This window comes from Artibeus jamaicensis, unplaced genomic scaffold, assembly GCF_021234435.1.
Source record: "Artibeus jamaicensis isolate MK-2021 breed Jamaican fruit bat unplaced genomic scaffold, CSHL_Jam_final scaffold_584, whole genome shotgun sequence".
NCBI lineage: Eukaryota > Metazoa > Chordata > Mammalia > Chiroptera > Phyllostomidae > Artibeus > Artibeus jamaicensis.
In genome coordinates, this window is record NW_026522048.1 from 13,431,886 (window position 1) to 13,446,172 (window position 14,287).

At 40.4% G+C, this 14,287-nt stretch overlaps 1 protein-coding gene and 1 long non-coding RNA gene across 4 annotated transcripts in view; one reads left to right on the top strand and one right to left on the bottom strand.

Moving 5' to 3' along the window:
• The window catches only part of E2F7 (E2F transcription factor 7), a 37,279-nt gene extending 32,671 nt beyond the window's left edge, over positions 1-4,608 (top strand). For all 3 annotated transcript variants that reach the window (XM_053658809.1, XM_053658810.1, XM_053658811.1), the window contains one exon: positions 1,552-4,608. In XM_053658809.1, the coding sequence (XP_053514784.1) occupies positions 1,552-1,722 (171 nt within the window). In that variant the 3' untranslated portion in view covers positions 1,723-4,608. The remainder of the gene's footprint in view (positions 1-1,551) is intronic.
• Positions 1-14,028, bottom strand: part of LOC119059099 (uncharacterized) — a 28,582-nt gene extending 14,554 nt beyond the window's left edge. Inside the window, exons 1-3 of the long non-coding RNA XR_005084367.2 lie at positions 13,884-14,028; positions 13,348-13,402; positions 11,913-12,049 (exon numbers count right to left, since the gene is read on the bottom strand). This is a non-coding gene — a long non-coding RNA (uncharacterized LOC119059099). The remainder of the gene's footprint in view (positions 1-11,912; positions 12,050-13,347; positions 13,403-13,883) is intronic.
• Between the last annotated feature and the right edge of the window lie 259 nt (positions 14,029-14,287).

Genomic DNA, 14,287 nt, shown 5'->3' on the forward strand with positions numbered 1-14,287 from the left:
GAGTTTTCATTTCATTAGGTTCAACAAGGGAAATTGAAAGTCTTAATTCAGACACAAAGATTTTTAGCATGTCATTTCTTAAAATGCAATGTTTAGAAGGCAGTGGAGATAGATATGTATATATATATATATACACACACACACACACACATGCACATATACGAGGGGGGACCTAACAAAAACAAATTATCTTCGGGAGGGCAGGCCCCTTGTAGTACAGGCTTCCCGCACTTGGAGAGTATTCTGGGAAACCATCTGTATTAGTGCACCAGCTGGCATTGTTGTAAGAGGCTTGTTTGGCTTCAGTGAATTTTTTTGAAGACTCTTTTAACACCTTTGCCTATTTCATGATGGGTGATTTACTAGTGCACCTGCCTGAGTATTAAGGAGTTAACAGCCCCCATGTCCCACCTTCCCTACTCACCTGATCTCTCCCCAAGTGACTTATTTTTGTTTCTCTGGATGAAAAAAGTCCTCAAAGGGAAATGTTTTGCTGACGTGGAAGAGGTGAAACAAAAAAACAGCAGAAGCACTAATAGGCATCAAAACTGATGAGTTCAAAAACTGTTCTGAGCAGTGGAAAAAAAGTTTCTCGATAGGTGTATTGCATCAAATGGAGACTACTTTGAAGGTGACTGAAGTTTAAACTTGTAAGAATAAATTCACAATTTTTATAAATAAATTCTGGTTTTTTGGGGTTCCCCCCTTGTATATACACACGCTCATGAAGTATATGCAAACATCATATGTAAATATATGTGATCAATATAAATTAATCACTATTGTATTCCTCCCCCCCAAATTCCCTTTGTACTTCAGTCAGTAAGTATTTCTTGAGTCCCTGTCATGCACTAGGCACTGTTCAGAGTGATTACTTTGTCTCCCAAAGAGTTATGTGTGGCCAGAAATATTTTAGATATTGAAATAAACATGTTAGATTTTAAACAAGGTGATTATAATATAACATGTTCCGTGATCACCAGTTATCTGCCAGGCGCTGATCTAGGCAGTGAGGATATTACAGTAAACAGAATAATAATAGTCCCTGCCCTTTTAGGCATATGAAGGGGATAAATATTTAAAATTTGATAGGACTAAATATTAATAAGCAAAAAGAACCAATACACATACTTACTATTTGCATAGCATGCTCTGAAATGCTTTATAAATATTGTTCAGTTTTCACAACCCTCTGAAGTCGGTACTTTTATCATCCTTATTGTGCAGATGAAGAAACTGAGAAGCACAGCAGTTAAGTCCTGTGCCCCAGGGCACAGCGCTCGTTATGGCAGAGCCCAGACCTGGCTCCCGGTGCCACACTTGTGAACTCTTTGCTAGGCTGCCTTTCTGCACACAAGATAGATAAGTTAATTTTTTATTGTGATGAGTGTTGAAAAGGGAACGAATTGGACGAATGTGATTGAAAAGCAAAGAGAAGGGAATACCTGCCTAGGAATCAGAACGACACAGTTCTGGGCTTCACTTCAGAGACTGAGAACAATTTGACCTTGCTTCTGCTTTTCTTTACTCTTTTTTTTTTCCCTCTTATAGTCACCAGCTCCAGTGACCCCCGAGAGCATCCGACACACGCATCGTGAGACATTCTTCAAGACACCTGGCAGCCTCGGAAACCACGTCCTTAGGAGAAGAGAAAGCAAACAGTTGCAAAACACTAGCTCCGCGCAGAGGAGACTCGAAATACCCAGCAGTGGGGCTGACTAGCCTGACGCTTTGCCAGATGGGGCTCGCGTCCAACCATCTGAGTTTCCCTACGTCACCAGCCATGTCCTAACGCTGGAGCAGAAAGCAGAACACACGCCAGCGTGCCAACTTCCTCTCTTTCTTCCACCAGTTTTCATGTTAACTTCCCATCATCATCATTTTCCTCAACATAATTGTTATTGATTATGCATTTAATACCAGTTAGAATCCAGACTCTGTTCCTAGTGTCACAGTGAAAGCACTGACTGACTTGTGGTTTTGCTTCAAGAATTATGGTATCGCTGGAAGTAGATCTGAACAGGCTACTGGAGCTTTGTGGTTTTCCTAAAGGTCACGCCTACCTGGCACTTAACTAAGGTGAGCATTCCTGATGGTATCTCCACTTGCCCTGAGTAGACCTGTGGTGAGAGATGCTTCCTTTCTGCAGTTTAAAAAAGCTACTGCTTCCTTAGGCTTCCTCAGGAAGACAGCTTCAGTTGTGAATCCTATGGTATTATTTATTTTGTCCCTGAAATGGGATTTAGTGCAAAAAGTTTACAACTACAACAAAACATGTTTTTCAGGGTATGACGACTTGAATGTTTGTACTTTTATCCCTATAATTTGCCCTGCACTTACTTTACAACCTAGTGATAATGTGGGTGAATATGTACACATGACCGAATGTCAAGACCAAAATCACTGTGAATGGCACACACTGCAGTAATGAGCTATGCTAATGACCCTCTCTGGGCATGAGGACTCGGATCAACTTCAGCAGCCTGATAGCGGCTTCTCAGATAACTGAGTGGACAAATAATCCAACCACGTTCACTACCCTTCACTACAAGCCCCTGTGTTTTTGGGTTTTGTTTTTTGTTTTGGGGGTTGTTTTTTTTTTACATTTAAATGTTAACTATAGACTCAGAAGGGGTGTCCAACCTTTTGGCAACTCTGGGCCACACTGGAAGAAGAGTTGTCTTGGGCCACAGATTTCATGCCTTGTGATGGGTGATCACAAAAACATCTCAGTGTTTAAAGTAGACTTACTACTTCATGTGGGGCCACATTCACAGCCATCCTGGGCCACATGCAGCCCACGGGTCGTGGGTTGGACACTCCAGCTAGATTATCAGGTGTGGATGCCTTCTAACAATTGCTGTTTATTGAATAAATCTGGATGGTGGAAAGTAATTCCATGGAAAATTGGAATCTGGATAGGACGTTTTGGTAGAATTCTGAAGAGTTAATATAGAAATTGATAATGGGACAATAGATGATTATTTATTCTTTTATTTTTTTTTTCAGTTTGGAAGGGTAAGAGGAAAATGAACACATTATATTCAGTGTCCAAGAACATTCAGACCAGACTTATTTTTCAGAGTACTTCAGGAAAATGAGAATGGGAAATGTAGGAGTTCATTGTTCTCTAGTATGACTACGGTTCTGGAAACTGTTAGGCAGTATTCCTTTGTTAAACCATATTACTCTAGGGTATCAGTAAGTAGCCAGACTAGATCTTTGTATGCATAGATTAACTGATACTTACCTCCCTCTTGTCTCTCCAGAATAAATGGCTCCCTCCCTCCCTCCCTTCCTGCTTCCCTTCCCTCCTTCCTCCCTTTATTCCCTTCTCTTTTTTAAAATTTCTATCTTAGATTTGGGATCTTGGTATAGGGTTTTATTTTATTTTTATTTTTGGACCCAATAAATCATTATATGAAAGAATGAAAATATTAATTTAAGTGACTCTAGGAGTCTGTGTAAAGTAGCTTTATATTAACTGCAGAATAATGTTAGTCTTATTACCCCCACAAGATCTTTTGAAACTTGAGATAGTCAGATTAAATAAATTTGCTACTATATAAAAATTTAATTAACACTAAACTTCTGAAGTTTATAAGGTGATATTTTCCCCTTTTTACAATATTCTCTAGAGTTAAACAGATAAAGATGTTCAGGCATCAACAATTGCATGGTAATGATTACCTTGAACTAATATGATGGGTTTCCTATCGGAGTCAATCAGAATATGTGCTTTTCAGGACACATGGTATATAAATCTGCACATGGTAACACATTTAAACATGGCAGGCTTAAGACTTCCCCCAAATATTTTCACTTGACAGGTCTGCATTTAAACTGAAACACAAACTAATTTTCTCTTCATTGGCCCTAGCTGTTCTTCACTTTACTAACTTTTTTTTTTAATTCTGTTCATGATATGACCCCATAAGCCTCAGAGAATTCACGATTCTTGAGTGTTAGGAAGCAACCCTGTAAATGAGAATATTATGTCCCTGTGACCACACTTAGCAATAGACGAGCAGATTCCTTTTGTAGTCAGTACCCACATAATGTGGCTGTGTGATGAGTAAAAATAACGCAATAGTTGTTTCTGTTGGGACGATGAACCTGTTTCTTACAGAGCAGCTAGTGATAGTGAGGCTGCTGAGCTAGACCTGGGTGTCGGGGCAGCAGCGCAGCCGTGCCAGTCTCATCAATAGACACGGTGAGTCTGTCATCGTGTAACTTGTAACAGAAAAAAAAATCACTGTTGGCAGTGATCCCGCTGAGGAAGTGCATCTCTGAGTTGGCACTGAGGAGGGTGTGTGCCCTCCACTGTCCAGGGTTTGTGAAACCCTTTCATTCTGGGACAAGAGTTGGGGGTGTAACTTTTATACTTGAATCTACCTACCAAGTTTACATTTCTCAATTCCTTTTTTGTAAGGTGCTGTTTCTATATTTAAATAACCTTCAGTGTAAAGCTGCTTTCTGCTTGTCTGTTGCACCGCTAGTTTTACGTAGGTATTAATTTTATTGCTGCTTAACTGCTTTTGTTTTCATATTTAGTTCTCTCTTTTTTAATAGCTATATTATCTATAGCTATTTACTTGTAACTCTACTACATGTAAACTGATTCTTTTAGAAAAATATTAAACGTTCTAAAAAACAGCAATAAAAATTAAGAGATGTCGGTTATATTTGTTGGTGGGCTTTTTACGTGTGCCGTTTTCGGGAGAACCGTTCGCAGCTACAGGGCAGCCAACAGGCCTTCATAAACCCACGTCCGATTTTCCTGCTGAGAGCCTCCCGTGGTTCGCAAACGCAAACACGTGCTGTATCAGAATGACATGGAGACTGGGAGGGTGGACGGACCGTGCCATTAAGCACCTGAATTCTGAGTTGGAATCTGGACATTTGGAGCTTCCAGATGATTCTGATGCTTATGCAATATAAGAATCACAGGTGAATGCAGACCACCTCCCCAACTTCTCGTGATATCTGCAAGGTTAAATGCTTCTCAGCCTAGCAAATGCCTACCTTTAGTTCAAAGCCAAATCCGATTGTTAACCCTCACTTCTAAACCTCGAAGCAGACAATCTGATTTACACTAGCTCATTATATCCCCAGAGTACTTTTTGTTACGCTGTTGTTAGTCTCCCCTGATAAACTACGAGGTGCTTGGGAAAACAGTTTTGACATTTCACTATCAAGCCCAGTGTGTGGTGTCCAGTTAGGAGCCCCCAAAATGGTGAATGGAGGAACTATATAGGGCCCACAGTCGGGCTTGGCCCATGCCCAGGATTCACTTAGATTCAGCTTGTGCCTCCTTTATTTTACTGTAATCTCTTCTAACGTGTCACTTCTTACCCTAGTCCCTAGTATCACAAGACAAAATAAACAAGGGTCATTTTGTCCTGCAGCACACCAGGGTTAGCATTTTACTGGCATATATTCAGTGGCATGTACCAGAATCTTGCTGTATTGCAGGCATTTGCCAATACCATATGCCCTGTCTTGGCTGTGATGGGATAAACCACGCATTGAACAAGCAGGACTCATGGAGCAATCGTGAAAGCAGCTTTGATACATCTCCCAGAGTCTCTAAGCCTGGTCAGTGGGGCTAACTCACCTGTGTATGAATAGTAGGTTAGATGCTATGAAATTCTATGACTAGAAATGCTATACTCATTTCCAGCTACAAAGACAGTCTTGATTCGTTACATGGAAGGAGCATTTAAAACTGCACCTGGTGCTCACTTACAATAGAGGTGGACGTGGTCTTTTGTCTCCGCTGAGTATTTCCTCCTCAGCCTGCTTGCCTACATTTCTAGCCCCAGCAAGGTACAGATTCGTGGGAGGGATTGAGAACAGTCCTGGGCTGGCTCCACCATCAGCCCACAGCCATGCCCTGTGCCTTGATTCTTGGAGAAAAGGCCCAGCCAAACTCAGCAGCCTCTTCCTCCTGTCACTGCCAAGGCTGCTGACACCCACATGCCCTAGATCCCCTAGGTCAGCGTCACAACAGAACACACTTCCATTTGCAGGAAAGGGGTGAGAGGCAAGCAACACCCCACACCTCCCTTTCGTGGCTCTAAGGAGGCAGAGGTCAAGACACACAGCATAACCCGCCAAAGAAATCTCCACAAAAGCCATTTCTCTTTCCACTGGTTCAAAGCTTTCAGGGCCTTAAGGGTGCAGGGATTCAACAGTAGTAGAATGGTTTGCAAAACTTCCCTTCTCCAGCCCTGGCTGACATAGCTCAGTGGGTTGAGTGCAGGCCTGCAAACCAGAGTATCAAGGTTTGATTCCCAGTCAAGGTACATTCCTGGACTGCAGGCCAGTTCCCAGCAGGGGATGCATGAGAGGCAACCACACATTGATGTTTCTCTCCTACTTTTTCTCCTTCCCTTCCCCTCTCTTGAAAAATAAATAAATGAAATATTAAGGAAAAAAAAAAAAAACACTTCCTCTCTCCATTCTTGGGAGTGCGGCAATTATGCTAATTTGATGCTGCAGCCAAGCTCACTATTTAATATCCTATTACAACAGATATAAACTTACATTGTTCGAAATTTGTATTTTCCTAGATGACTGTTATGGCATTTAATAGCTCATCTTTATAAAAGTAAATTTTGGTAGCTATTAATTTGTTTTTAGTGTTAAAGTTTGTTTTAGTGTTTTAACATTCTTTCTAACCTGAAAATGCTTCTGAAATTAAGAAATTATACCTAAAACTAAAACAGTTTTCTTCATTTTCTTCTCTGATATCTAAATCCTTTTTGGGACATAGCCCACTGGCTCTCCAAAAGACCTTCAATATGATTGATTGGCTCTTATATACAAGCATCCATACTCCTCAGCTGTGCCTGAAAAACTCAAAAGTAAGTAATCCTGGTAAAACAAAATGAAATAGCTATTTTGTTTTAATACAGGATTTAATAGAGACAAATTCACAAGAGGAAATAAATGTAACTGGTTTGATAGTGGTACAGCTTTTTGTCTCACATGGTTCTGCAGAAGGTACCATAATAAGCGATGAATTAATCCACTAGACAACCCTTAGCTTCTTAAGGGCAGAGACCATGGGTATTTATATCTGTATTCACAATTCTCACCACAAAATGTACAGCCACCTAAGTCATACTTAGTCATTTACTCACTCAATAAACATTTACTACGCAAATGGAAGTAATCTTTGGGTGGGTGGCGTGTGGGTAGAGTGAACACCATTCTACTTCTTTTCCTCTGTTTAATGATGGTAGAGAATTAAAGAAGCGTAATTCCCAAAGGAACCTGAAAAGTCATCTTACTCACTCACCTATTTCACTGAGGGGAAATTGAAGCAAGGGGGACTCATCGTGGATCGTACAGCTGCTTAACCAGAAAGCTGAGACCAGGACAGGCTAGCACACTTGTCCTCAGGCCATGTCATGTATCAAGCTAAGGCAAAATCTTCTAACAAAATGATGAAGTCCTCCACACACACCTATCCTATTTTCAGGATGTATGGATTTTTTAGACCACAAACTCGGGCGTGCACGAAGTTGTGACTTCATTACACAGGCATGCCTCTCTTTGCACAGACAGCTGAAACCGCACAAAGTAGTAACCTTAGTGTTTGAACTGGTTTGGGAATATGTGTATGGGAACGTCAGGCGGGGGACCAGAAATGGGCGGGGGAGGAGGGCGTCTGGGGCAGAGGGAATGGCTGGTGCAAAGGGACGCAGGTGAAATTACAACTGCTCGGTGACCTTCAAAATGTATCAAAACCTTAAACATGTTTACTGTTGACTGAAAATATTTTGGGAAATGTAAAAATAGTGAAACAAGTATTTATTTAGTACATAATTTAAAACATTAGAAACATTCAGAATTAAAATGTTTTCATTTCTTTTTAATAAACTTATCAAGAATAGTTTAAACAGGACTTATGCCTCACTATATAAATTAGATAAGCAGTGATCTTCATTTCTATGTTATGAGTGAATTGTTATACTCTTGCCTAAGTTTGGGACAGCTTCTGAATTTTTATCCTTTCGATTCCATGAAATAGCTCCAAGAACTCATTTAGAGTTTTGCAGACATCACTTTCTCTGGGTCATTGTCATGCTTTTCATCCCAATCACTTTCCTCACTTTTGCTGATTAATTCACCTTCATTCAGTTCCTGTAACTGCATACGTAGAGTCTCTCAAGTGGTGGTCACGTCGACATCCCCTCTACCAACTATTCCTTTCTCCCTCCATTTACAGTCGAGTACTGCCCACCTCCAGTATGATCACTTTGTGTTTCTTTACTTCACTTCTTCTTGGTTGTCTAACCTTCTCCTCTAAGTACAGTTAATTCTTGAATGTGAAGTTTAGGGGTGCCAAGCACACTTGCAGTTGGAAATCCAAGTCTAACTTAAGTCTAACTGAAGTTGGCCCTCCGCACAAGCAGATTTGCAGCTGCAGACTGAAAATAGAGTATTCATTTTATTAAAATGCAGTGTGTTTCATCACTGGGGAGCACAGAGACCACCCACATACATGCTTTGCTGTCTGCATGAAAACACTTCGTGCAGAAAGAAGCTTTAAAAGGAGTGATGCGACTGGCCATTGGTCACGCCTGGCACCTGTTTTTATTGTAGTGGTTTGTGGACTGAAGCACAGAGCGTCTACTTTTATGCAATTACTCACAATCAATATACCAAAAATAGAATTATCTTCTGGAGGGTTGGTTCCTTGTAGTACAGGCTTCACCCACTAGGTGGGTGTTCTAGGAACCCATCTGTATCAGTGTGCCAGCTGGTGTTGTTGTGAGAGGCTGCATTCACCTGCAGTGAATTTTTTTTTTGAAGACTCAATGCCTTTGCCCATTTCATGTTGGATGATTTACAAATGCACCTGCCCACAATGCACTGAGTGTTCAGTTTTTGACCAAAACCAGCATGAACCGCATGCCCCACCCTCCCTATTTACCAGATCTCACCTCCAGCAACCCTTTTTGTTTGTTTTCCTGGATGAAAAAAGTCCTCAAAGGGAAATGTTTTGATAAATTGAAAGAAGAGAAACAAAAACCAGCAGAAGCACTAAAAAGTATCGAAATTGATGAGCTCACAAATTTTTGAGCAGTGAAAAAAATGTCTCAATAGGTATATTGCATCAAATGTAGAGTACTTGGAAGGTGACTGAAGTTTAAACATGTAAGAATAAGTACACACAATTTTTTATAAATAAATTCTGGTTTTGGGGGGTCCCCCTTGTATGATATCATACTGACTGAAATTTGAACCCTGTTATTTGGGGACTGGTGTTATTTAACTAATCCATGGTATCTGACATACGTACTTCCCAGAACCGTGAAAAGCAAGGACTGCTTGAATATATTCTGTGCTTGAAATGAATTCCTATATTAAGCCTCTATTCAGCACTGTGGCAGAAATTAATTTCAGGCAATTCAGAATAATATCAGTTAACTAAGCCCGCTTCTGTCCTGCCCCCCGCAACTTCCTGCCTCTCTTGTAGCAGCAAGTATTTGAAAACATAATTCAAACAGGCTTAAGCAATCAGAGGCCTCACTGGCTCCCATCACTAGAGCCACAGAAAGCAGGACAACGACTCCAGCCCATTTTCACTCCGGTCACTGTGTCCTGCCTCACTCCGCATGCCAGCTTTATCCACAGGCTGCAGCCGTGTCAGCTCCATGCAAGCCATGGTCAGAGAAAAAACACCCCTTTTGAAAGTCAGAGGAGTAAGAAAGAAGGAACCTTCTCAGAGTTCCCCAGAAACAGTCTTCTCAGTTCCTATTGGCCCAATTTGTGTCACATGCCCATTTCTAGATCGAGGACTGGCGAGAGACAGAGGATCCCTTTATTCCAGTTAGACCTATCCCTGGAAATGAAGCACATGGGCTCTGTAAGGGAGGGGTTGACACTTGAACACATTTGGGGTTCTGCTAGGATGGGAAAATCAGGAAATAGAAACCAGCCAGCAATAGCAGCTTCAGTATAGCTCTGCCCCTGTCCCCGACAGCAAGTGGCGTCAGGACAGGGGAAGGACAAGCTGACTCTCAGTCCATATCTGTTCAGATTGACATCACCTGAGATGCACACTCTTCTTTCTGTTCTTGGGTCCCTATTATCTTTTTTGACAACCACTGTGAGTTCCTGGGACACCAAGTCCGCTCCCCCGCATCCCCTGTGGGGCCGTCCTCATCCACCCAGAGTCTCTGAGTCTGCTGGTTCACCACACCACGCACAGCTCCCAGGAAAAATGTGAGTTTTCTAGAATGATTGTCTTTCCCATGCCCTGCACAGAACGCAGCGGCCTGGGAACGTCTCGTGAAGCCGTCTCTCACTCTCTGCCCACGTGGTTTCAGGTAAGACTGAACCAGGCCCTAACACTGAAACCACACCCTGATGGGTTTCTTTCCTCCTCTCTCTCTCTCTGTTTTTGTTTTTTATTGTCGTCGCTGTTTTAGTTTGGGGTTTTTGTTTTTTAGTGTTTTTCAGCAGATACCACCAGGTCACCTTACTGCACTCCAGAGACCAGCAGGCCTACTCAGGTCAAACCGGGCCCAGAGCCTCAAGCAGGTGTGTGGTTAGGAGCCCTAACGATGCTAAACTGACCTCCAGAGCACCGCAGAGCCAAAGTCCATGGAACTCAACAGAAGTGCCGCTGTAGCCATTCAAAGCCCTTTAAACAGCAGGAGGTCCACCCGATAAGGATGATTGGGGACCAGACCAAACACGGACACAGCCAAACTCTGAAATTACTCACCCTGCCCCCACAACCTCTTTCACATTTCTCCCCTTAGATGGCCTCGTTCCAACGCTGCCAATCAGAATTTCCCCCTGAATTAGAATTCATGAACATGCGTAGTTCCTCCTTAACACTATTCTTTAAATTTGCTTCAAATCTTTATTCCAAGAGGCGAATGTGGACTTTCTCTTCATTTCTTCATTGGGCTGTCTCATAAATATTACTTTTCTTTGCAAAAAAACCTGTTGCCTCAGAACTCAGCTTCTCTGAATGCAACAGGCCATAGACCCACCAACAAACTGGGTGGGTAACAAACTGGGCCATGGTCCCATTTCCCGCCAAACCTGCCACTTCGGAGCTGCCATTCGTACAACTTCAATCTGATATGCAAAAGCCATTAGCTTTCTCCACACCGCAAGGCCCCATGATAAAGTGTTTCCATCATTTCAAGGGCATAAATCTCAAAGAAACTCCTGTCTTACATACAGACAAACATGTAAAACCCCTGGTATATCATTCCATTTTTGTAACAACAAAAAGCTATAAACAAAGGCACAACATGGATAAATTGTGATCTATTTATACCACATATTCCTATCTAATACTTTAAACAACATGCATATGTCTAAAGTATGGAATGCTGAATGGGAAAAGTAAGTTGTCAAAAGATAAGTACATTTTACATTACGCACAGTTTAAAGCACTTGTGCAACAGACGTGTAAAAGAATAGACACAAAGAAAGCACACTAGCATCAGAACAAGGTGGCATCTAGAAAGGCAGGGGTTTAAAAAGGGAGTAAGATGGGGTTGGCGAGGCGCTTCCACTGCATCCACAATGTTTTAGCTCCTTTTTAACAAAGGGATCTGAGGTCAATACGGCAGATGTTAAATTAACAACAGTTGGTGAGTCTGGGCTATAAGTACGCATGTCTTTGTTATATTAGTCTCTGTACTATTCTCCATAGTGCAAATATTTTGTAATTTTAAAATTAAAATAAACATTTTTAGTCTAATAATTTTAGAAAACGATAATCCTCTGTTTATGATAAATCAGTGATTCCCGGATTTAGGGTTCCCATGGGTGTGGGAAGTTGCGATGTCGGTCAGAATGTCCGCGGCCCCTGCCCGGAGGGAGTTTGCGCATCCTCACCATGCTCAACTCAGCAAAGGTCATGAACTTACATTTTCCAATGAGAAGTGGACTCAGCGATGCCTGCTCCTTCGGAGCAGAAGTGTTAAGAGACTGCTCATGTTCTCCACGTCTGCTTTTTCTCTGCTGCGAAACTGGGTGTCTCGGAGAGGGGCTGCTCTGCCACTGTCTTAAGCAAGGAACAGAAACATGGTGACCTGCAATGAACGTGTGGCCTGAGCATAAATAAAACTTGTTCTCAAATCACTGAGATCTGGGGCATTTACTACCTCCACCTAATTTAGACTCTCCTAACTGACACGACTTTAAAATCATGACAAAGGAGGGACAACACAGCATGAGCTTTCAAAGTCGCTATTAGCACCGTATTTTCCTTCTGTGCAGAGGACATGACAGCAAAATAAGAAAGAGTTAGCATATTTTGTCATATAAAATGCATAATTTTTGCCCAAATTTTTAAGGGAAAAATAAGAGTGTCCATTATATATGGGTAGCACCTGAAATACCTTGTATCTGTTCTTCTGTTTTGTAATTATTTGCTATGTACAATGTTTTGTACCATCATATGTTCAAAAATAAACACTAAAATTCCTTTACAATAAAAAAATATCTCAATATAAATAAATAACTAAATTAAAAAATTAAAATGAAAGACTGTTTTCCTGAAAGTTTGGGCCAAAAACATGGGTGTGCATTACACATGGAAAAATATAGTGTTTCAACTCAGTAAATTCAACAAGTTGGAAACCTAACTGTGCCCCCTTCACCATGACTGCCACAGCCCAGCTGGCATCAGACTTACAGAAAACTTTGCCATAAACTGGCTTTGGGGGAAAACCAGTGATTTCAACCTGAGGTGTAAAAGAGGATTCAAGGGATAGGTGTTTATTAGAATAACTTTGAGGGAATCAACTTTCTTTGTATCTTCACATTCTATTTATATTCATCTGTAAAACTGATCATATTAGTAATGACTAAAACAGATGACCCTGGTAGCCCTGGTGATCTCTGGCTAATTCATGGCAGTGTAACTGCAATGTTGTGTTGTGACAATTCTTTGCTCCCATCTCCTCCTTTTTAAAGTTCTTTCACCCATTAAAAAAGAAGAGTGGACCTCCTTCCTACATAACTGAAGGTCACACAGGTGCACTGCGTGGGTCATAGAAATCTATGGGATGTCCGTCACAGGGAGAATTTTAAGCCCTGGTATCTGCAGAGAAAGGAAATGATTCTAATGACAGGTTAAGAAATCCTTTGCTAGGTGAGGTAGCTTTCAATTATTTTGCTCTCGATACCATTGAAGCAAAACTAAGCAGTTGTTCACTGATCACTAAATATATATGTATGTATATATATGTACATAGGTATGTATATATACACACATACACACATACAAATATATATACATAACAAGAGTACTAGGTCATATTTGGCAAGTAGCTCAGAAACAATTCAAAGTTATGTTACCTATAAAATTTCATCCAGTCCCATTGCTTGTTTCCATGAATGAAGTTTCTTGGAGCTTATAATTAGAAAAGAAAATGATATAGACAGTATAAATACGTACTCTCTTCTCATTCTAACCATAATAAATATTTATTATAGGTAAGTGAACTAATATTTAAAGAGCTCCATCTATCTCACTAATATGCCCAAATAAAACTCTACCTTTTTAATGTTTAAAAATTATTGATTAATATTTGTGTTTTTAATCAATTATGTACTAAAAAAGGATAGATAACTACAGCCTTATAGCAACAGAAACATTTTGTAATTTCTAAATTACAAAAAGTTTTTAAATTTTTAAATTCTAATTCAGATATTTATTGTTGTTACAGAGGAATATACATATATACAATGTAATAAGTATAACATTATAAACTTATATAACTAAGATGTATAAAACATTAGGATCTGTCTAATGGGGAAGAGGAATTCAAATATAAGTTTAAAAAAGAAAAGGAATTATGTAAAAAAATACTTATTTAAAAGAGCATTCTCACCTGGCTGGTGTAGCTCAGTGGATTGAACATGGGACTGCGAACCACACAATCACGGTTTGATTCCCAGTCAGGGCACATGCCCGGGTTGCAGGCCAGTTCCCAGCAGGGGACTCACAGAGGCAACCACGCATCGATATGTCTCTCCTTCTCTCCTTCCCTTCCTCTCTAAAAATAAATAAATAAATAAATAAAATCTTTAAAAAAAGATAATCATATCAAAAATAATGAAATAAAAAATAAAAGAGCATTCTCATGTATTTAAAAAATAACTGGGTATATATTAAATCCTTTAGATTTGGATTCATTTACAGGAGTCACATGGCCGTTTCAGGAGATTATATTTTTTACAGTTAGTTAAACTTATAATTTATACTTTTATATACCAACTTAAAAATGTACCAGAA